The sequence below is a fragment of the Eutrema salsugineum genome, unplaced genomic scaffold, assembly GCF_000478725.1.
Source record: "Eutrema salsugineum unplaced genomic scaffold, Eutsalg1_0 scaffold_4, whole genome shotgun sequence".
NCBI classification, from domain to species: Eukaryota; Viridiplantae; Streptophyta; class Magnoliopsida; order Brassicales; family Brassicaceae; genus Eutrema; species Eutrema salsugineum.
The window spans coordinates 13,061,568-13,069,719 of record NW_006256686.1 but is presented as its reverse complement, the minus strand read 5'-3'; the positions used below and the strand labels follow the sequence as shown (position 1 = coordinate 13,069,719).

Below are 8,152 nucleotides of genomic sequence, written 5' to 3'. Positions count from 1 at the left end.
GATGTTCTCCTTAGTCTCTTTGCTGTATCTGAAGAAGACTTGAAGGCAGCCTTGCTTCCACATGTCATCGAATCCGAGATAGAGAGGAATAGACTTCACAAATTTGTTAAATTCGATCAGTCTCTCTCTAGATATGCTCTTGGTTATTGGTTCTGAGTTTTCATCAGACGAATTGTCCCCAGGATTTGGATCTTCAACAAACAAACCATACTTGGCTTGATTATCTCCGACTTTGATGAAGACTCCGTTAACTGATTCGGACTAAAAGATTCCCTGGATTTGCAATCTTTGACGCGCGCAGGTGAAAACGGGTTTTAGCCGAGAAATGCTTCCCGCGGTAAGGAAAATATCCGAGAAACGTGTACCGCGGTAAGATTTTTAGCCGATAAAAATTATCCGTCTCGGCCTAAAACTTCTCCCGATAGCGTTTACACCCGGTACTGATTTTTAGCCGATAGAAACCACCTGATGGAAATTTTAGCCGATAAACTGATCCAGCCGGTACGTGTTTTTGCCGAGAAATCCCTTTTTGCGGTTTTCACTATTTTTAACCCTTTTCTTCACCATTTCAACTCCTGATCACACCTCTTGAACTCCAAATATCCTCCAAAGAACCTGGTAAACACTCTAAACCATGAAAAACTCTTTGGGACCTAATGCAAACCCTAAAGCCTAATTTGATGCCTAAGGTCCTAAGGTTATTTATCATCGTAAAGAGAAGGAAAAGGGATACCTATCACATCGATAGGATTATAAATCCAATATTATTTCTAAGCAATACCAATAAACAACGAATCAAAGAGTTCGATCATGTAATATTAATCTGACAAGAAATTATCTACATGATAAGATAAAATGTGTATCACAAACACAAGGGCTATAGCTCAGTTAGGTAGAGCAGTTTGGTAGCTCGCAAGGCTCACAACCTTGAGGTCACAGGTCCATTTGCATCAAACTTAAACTTCCTTCTTGCATTCGTGACGAATGAGAAAACACATGATTTGGACTCTTAAATTCAGCCTAAATGATGCAAATTATAGACATATTAACTCCCCCACACTTGTCCTTTGCTTGTCCTCAACAAAAAGAGCTAATGAGAAAAAGAGGTTGGATGCAACGAGAGTTCATATTCCTTATGGAATAGAGATACAATCACAAAGAGACTCAGATTCCAAGTTGTCAATTCCATGTGCAATGCAAGACTCTACTTTGACCCTCAAAATTCAACAAACGATCTCCACAAGTTCTTTTTTTCACACGACCCTTTGACATTCATTAAGCGTTTACCAGGTGAATCTAGTGATGCAAGTTCTAGTGAGAAATGCTTGGCTAAGGGTGAGGCTATGAGATGAAAATGATCTCATTCAAATGCAATGCACAAGCAAGGTTCAAAACAATCAAGGATCTCTCTATGAACGATCAAAGCTTCGGCAGAATGCTAAAGGTAAAGAGCAATGGGCGCATAGAAAGCAAGTCTCAGCTAAATTCCCTTACACAAAGACACTCTAACTCACACACTCTCAAAATCAACCTCAAAACTCTCTTTTCACTCGCTCTCATCTCTCAAAAAGGGTTTCCTTTCTTTAAGACTCTCTGCTTGGGATCTTCTTTTCACATTTAGCTCTTTCTTCACAATTTTGGTCATCTAACCTCTCACTTTCTCTTTTTTTAAAACACTTGAGCCGTTTTGGCTTCTTTTCTTTTCTTTTCACTCAGAGGTTAGACACCTTCTTTAAGACACTTAAGCCATCTCCATCCCAGAATCTCTACTTGGGGTTCATAGCCTTCTTTATTATTTTTTTTTTGATTAGTGAATAGTTAAAAACTCCATGTTTTTATTCTCATCCAATCCTGAACTTCTTCTGAGAGTTCTTAAGATTTTAAAAAAAAAAATATTTTGTTGATCAAATTTCATTATTCAAAAAAAAACTTTGATCAGATATCATTTGCATATAACATAAATATGTTATACGACAAAGATCAAAACTACGTTTTTCAGTAGACCAAAAAAAAGCTGGTTGTTATTATTATCCAAGTGAGAGGATGAAAACAGAGAGCTCACACAATCATTTAATACAAAATGAAACAGATGTAGTCCATTCAATGAAGCTTTGCTTGTGGTCACAATGTCACATTCACACCTCGTCGTCTCTACTCGTATGCTCCACGAGCAATTGTTCCAACTCTTCTCTGCGTCTGTCTATCTCCTGCAACAACAAGGGTCAACAATGATTTAGAAGCCATCTCCGATCAGATATCATGATAGATATTGCAAATAGACAATGGAAACTCGATGCAAATAAACTATAAATACTTGCCTCAAGATCCTTGACAGCTTGTTCTCTTGAAATTTCCTTCTGCTGTCGAGCACGCTTCAGAAAGCCAATGCATAGAACTCCCTGAAGTTCAGACAACAATCAAAGATTACTAGACGGTAAGACTACAAACGAAAACAAACATACGACGATCAAATATTGGCAGAATTGAAAAGAGATTGATCAAAAGAAAAAAAACGAGATGCACAATCCCATGAAATAATTGTCGAATGAAACGGACTATGATAACCAAAGATGCAACCACGATATCTACCAAAAAAAGCATATATGACTTGAAAAAAAAAAAAGATTTTTCAGAATTCTTACATGTATACATCAATGGCAACGTAGAGCCACACCAAGTATTGAAATCCATTAGCTTAACTTTTCTATCCTTCGTCACATCAACATCAAATGTGAACCTGTGAACCAGCACATACCTTGCAACTGCAATAACAATGGCTTTTTCCGATTTGAACAGCTGCAAGACCGACGCCACCAGCAGCGCCTAGAACCATTAAGACCTGCATCAAAATCAATAGAATCCCTCAACCTTCACAAACAAAATTGAATCAGAGAGATGAGATGAGATTGGATTAACCTGACCAGATGTTAGACGAGCTCTATGAACAAGTGCTACATGAGAAGTTCCAAACGTGTTGCGTCTGGAAGTGCAGCCACAGCTACCATGTTGCGTCTTTCTGGTACAAGGAACCTGAAAAATATCAAAAACGCTACAATTATTCACAGTAAGATATGCAAAGCAAAAACAGAGAGAGACGGAGATTCTGTAGCAAACAGGCCAGACTGATCGGTGACGATGAACTGAGCGAAGGAACTGAGATTGGCGAAGAAGCTGACACGATCTCCAACGCAAAATTTGGTGATGGCCAGACCAATCGCGTCGATGATTCCGGAGTAATCTTATACTAAAACGAGAGGGAACGCGTACCCTGCTTAACGATCGGAGAAACCCGTCTGGATTAACGGCTCTGGTGTCGGCGATTGGTGTCGAAAAACTGAAGAGAAGAAAATGGTCCGAAGAAATTTTTTTGAGAAATTGCAGAAATGTTTCGAGAAATTGCCCGAGATATTTTTTTTCCCACTTACCCTACGACGAATGAAAAAATGACATGTGACTGAAGAACCTCACGTGATACAGGTTCAACAATATCACTCGGATGATACCATATGATCGAGATTGAGCCCTTTTTTAATTTTTTAATCCAAAAAAAAATTGGACCCACTTATGAACCCCTTATCATCTCCTGATGGAGATGTCCTTAGAACTTCATTTCTTTTCATAAACACAAGATCCAAGACCAAAGACGTTTTCTCTCAAAAATTCACGCTCAAAATTCTTCCCACAGTAAGGAAAACGGGTTTGACGCATGAGGTGAAAACGGGTTTTAGCCGAATAAGAAAAATATCCGAGAAACGTGTACCGCAGTAAGCTTTTTAGCCGATAAAAATTTCCCGTCTCGGCCTAAAACTTATCCCGATAGCGTTTTCACCCGGTACTGATTTTTAGCCGATAGAAACCACCCGATGGCATTTTTAGCCGATAAACTGATCCAGCCGGTATGTGTTTTTGCCGAGAAATCCCTTTTGCGGTTTTCACTATTTTAACCCTTTTCTTCACCATTTCAACTCCTGATCACACCTCTTGAACTCCAAATATCCTCCAAATCACCTGGTAAAGACTCTAAACCATGCAAAACTTTTTGGGACCTAATGCAAACCCTAAAGCCTAATTTGATGCCTAAGGTCCTAAAACGAATGAGAAAACACATGATTTGGACTCTAAAATGCAGCCTAAATGATACAAATTATAGACATATCAGTAACCAGTGCAAAGCATCCCCTTCCATACTCATGAAGGCAATCTCAGCCTTCTGAACTTCAAGCATTTGCTGCAAAGAGAAATATTGTTAAACACGAGCCAACCAACCCAGAGGATCATCACCACTGAAACTTGGCATCTCGACTTGCTTCACATTGATATGTTCATAATTTGCATTATTTAGCTTGTATATTTCATTCCAAATCATGTCTTATTTCATGCATTTTAGGTCTTTAGGTGTTGTTTTAGGGCTTAGGGGTTTGCATTAGGTCCAAGTGAGTCTTTGCATGTTTGGAGTGTCTTTTAGGTGCTTTTGGAGGCTACTAGGAGTTGAGAGAGTGAACCAGGTGAAGAAGTGGAGTCTGGAGGTTCAAAAATGGTGAAATCAAGACCTTGGAGTTTATCCGCTAAGGCATGTACCGGAAGAAGCATTTTACCGGCTAAAAACACTTACTGGGAAGCTTTTCATCGACCAAAACGTGTACCGGGTGGAAGAAGTTTTATCGGGTGATGTTTGTGCCTGGTTCGCAGAAGTATCGGCCAAATTGCTTACTGGGTGAAGTTTTGGTCGGATAAAAGCTATGTCGGATCGAGTGAGGAATCAGCTGAGTTTTATGCCGAGACGGGTTGGATTTTTTTGGATAAAAAGCTCACCGCGGAACACGAAACCTCGGCCAAAAAGCTTCCTGTGGTACATGAGCCCTTGGCTAAAACCAGTTTAGGCTGATACAAGTTATAGAATGCCGATCCGGGGAAGCTTCCAGTCCGATTCAGATGTCGGGGTCTGAATAAAAGTTGGAGAAGATTGAGTTGCGCTTCCATAACAGGTAGAATCATTGTATTTGGAGTCGTGAACTGAGAGTTAAGCTCACCGGAAGACACACCTGTCTCACAACAGTTTCAAGTTTCAAGACCGATCCGATGAGTAACAAAGAGTGCGTGGGACGATGCCTTTCCAGTCCGATCCAGTTTCCGGGGCCTTCATCAAGATTCAAGGTATATGAGTAATCTTTCCAGAACATCTGAGAGCATCCGGTTTGGAGCTATTTTCGGAAAGATACCATCACCGGAGTAAACACTTGTTCAAGAACTTGTTTTTTATCGTTTCAATGCAATGCAGAGATGAGCCGTCCGGGGAACCTTACACTCCCCAAGCGCCAAAGATATATTCACAAATGTTCGAGATGTTTGAGTCCTCTTTCCAATGGAATTTGAATCAAGCCATTTGGGTCGATATCCTGGAAGTTACGCTGCCCTGAATGTGAAGTGGTCCGAGAAGACTTGGATTGTGCGATACGGTTCTGTGACTTAGTTAACTCTCAGCACTTAGAGATTGAAGTCTGGAATTGAGCTGTGAGTGGAGATGTGCGGGTAAGGCAATCCTGAGAATGGGTAAATATTTCCGATCTGAGAATATACTAAATCCATAAGCTGTGCGACCTGGGCATGCGGGTTGGCCGAGATGAAACCGAGTAGCACATGTGTTCGCGGTTTACACCGAGTTGGGCCTGCGACTTGGAAGTGAAGGAGACCAACTTGCACACATGCTTCAAGACCTGTGCTATATGAGTATGCGAGTTAGAGGGCAAAAGAACCTGAACCGCACGTATGTTCGCGGTTAAGACTGAGAAGGGAGTGCGGCTTAATCTACAAGGATTTAACTCGCAAGATCTTGCTCCCAGACTTGTGCGAGTTGGGTGTGCGACTTGGGAGTGAAGGAGACCAACTCGCACACATATCTTCTCCAGAATGTATCTTGGTTGTGCGAGTTGAAGAGGAGAAGACCTGAACAGCACACATGTTCGCTGAACAGTCCGAGATATGCATGCAGTTGAGGCTGAAGGAGTTTAGGCGCACAAAGCTCGTTTCATGGCTGTGCGACTCAGGCCTGAGAGATTGGAAACACTTGACCAAGTCGTACACTTGACACATTACCCATTTGAAGCCGGGTCAGTACCCAGTTTGTCCTGGGTTGACCCGGTCTGAGCTACTTACTATAAATATGTTTTAGGGTTTTTTTCCCAAGACTAAGCTTTATTCTCTCTAATTTTTTTGCCTCTTTTATGAAATACTTCCCTTTTGTAAGAGATATCTTCTTTTGTGAGTCTTAATCAAGAGAAATCAAGGATCTTTTGTGTTTAAAGCTGAAATCCATCATTATCCATCATCTCTCTTCAATTCCCATCATTAATCATGCCAATCTACTCAACTTGCAAAGGTTTAAGAGAGATTAGTATGATTAGTGAGTAGTTTGCTTAATGAGGTTCTAGATATGTAGGTTAGGGTGCTAAAGCGCTAGATTAGGAGTGCTTAGGGCTAGATCCATGTTTTCATTTCTCTAAATAGTTGATCTCTATGTTGGATCCTTGAACATCACTTGTGATCTAGAATCTGGGTTTTTCATGCAGCAAAAGTATTTGATGAAATTCCTAAAAGAGTTATATTAGAGGTTTATGCATTAATACCATGATGATGTTTGTTATTTGCATAAATGATCACTTGGGATTGATTCTTAATGCTGTCTTGTTGTTTGATCTCCAATGATGATTGGGTATGTGAAATGGCTTGATTTGTGTCCTTATGCTTGAGAAAGATTAGGCTTGATTAGAATTCCAAATCACTTGAATAATGTTTCATTATTGTCATTAGCATTTCTAGTTTAGCACCAAAACACCCTAGTGATAACACCGGATTTTGACCATTTTTATGGATCACTTTAATGTCTTTTCCAGGTGTTTTTACTCCATTTTCAAAGGTTTTCAAAAGATTTATATGTTTTGGATTTTAAAAGACTTTTCAGGTAATTTGGGATAAAGAAGCACAAATTGGAACAAAAATACTCTTTTGGATAAATGCAGACCGTCAGAACTCTCATGGAGAGACGAAGACCTTCTCACCGTCTGATCACCCTCAAAATTGGATAACTTATAGAAGAAACAACCCGCCTTTAAATGCACTTGGTTTCGAGACATACCAACGGTTGGATCTCAAGATATTCCATTTGCCCTGGAGACACTCGAAGACGGCCAGCAAGTCTCCCGACCGCGATCACCGACTCAACTTTTATTCAGCTTGACTTAAGAACTTGTCACATAAACTAGTGTCTAGCAAACACACATTTGGATTGATACCCTTTGTACTACAAGTGACATAAGGGATTGATAACCCATCTAAGACTTAAAAACCTTAGTTATCAATTGGCGCCTTTGCCGTTGACATAAGGGATTGATACCCTTTGCTTGTTTGAACATTGCATCATTTGATCCACTTGGTAAAGAGCTTAATGAATGTCAAAGAGTTGAGGAATAAGAGAACTTGTGGAGATTACTGTTGAGTTGATACATCAGAGTATGGTCTTGCATTGCATATTGAGCATGAACTTGAATTCTCTTAGTGGTCACTTTTCTCTTTCAAAGGAAAAATGAGCTCCCAATGCATTCAACCTCTCTGTCTCATTTGTTCTTTTTGCTTGAGGACAAGCAAAGGATAAGTGTGGGGGAGTTGATATATTCATAAATTGCATCATTTAATATACATATTCTAGTCCAAATCATGTCTTATCTCATGCATTTTAGGTCTTTAGGCATTGTTTTAGGACTTAGGAGATTGCATTAGGTCCGAGAGAGTTTTGCATGTTTTGGAGTGTTAAACAGGTGCTTTTGGAGCCAATTTGGAGTGGAGGATGTGATTCAGACGAAGAAATGGAGTTGGAATGATCAAAAATGGTGAAAAGACATTTGGACCACGGAGCTGAAAGATATGGTAATCGGAAGACGAACAGGTCTCGCCCTCATTCCGGAGCAATCCGATATTCCTGAATGATCGCCTGTCCGGGGAACCTTCCGGTCCGATTCAGTTGTCAGGGGCTTCATCAAAGTTGGAGAAGATTGGATCACGGTTCCAAAGCAAGTAAAATCATGGAATTCGGAGGCGTGAGCAGAAAGTAAGCTCGTCGGAAGAAACCTCCTGTCTCGCTGCCGTTTTGGACCGAACC

The 8,152-nt window shown here is 40.3% G+C and overlaps 1 protein-coding gene across 1 annotated transcript; it reads right to left on the bottom strand.

The window, feature by feature from the left end:
- Positions 1-1,902: 1,902 nt before the first annotated feature.
- Positions 1,903-3,708, bottom strand: LOC18013756. Its single transcript, XM_024153692.1, has 6 exons — positions 3,625-3,708; positions 3,268-3,426; positions 2,917-3,030; positions 2,756-2,839; positions 2,319-2,399; positions 1,903-2,207 (listed from the first exon to the last, which is right to left on the bottom strand). The coding sequence occupies exons 1-6, from the start codon at positions 3,706-3,708 to the stop codon at positions 2,136-2,138; spliced, it is 594 nt and encodes a 197-aa protein (XP_024009460.1). The 3' UTR covers positions 1,903-2,135.
- Positions 3,709-8,152: the final 4,444 nt, after the last annotated feature.

Bases quoted from the DNA above. Each gene is read 5' to 3' on its own strand.
- LOC18013756 (XM_024153692.1), bottom strand. From the start codon at position 3,708: ATGCGTCAAACCCGTTTTCCTTACTGTGGGAAGAATTTTGAGCGTGAA. The intron at 3,031-3,267 runs GTACGCGTTCCC...GATATTTTTCAG, and splicing joins TTCTCCGATCGTTAAGCAGG to GTTCCTTGTACCAGAAAGAC. The intron at 2,208-2,318 runs GCAAGTATTTAT...TTGTTGTTGCAG, and splicing joins AAGCTGTCAAGGATCTTGAG to GAGATAGACAGACGCAGAGA.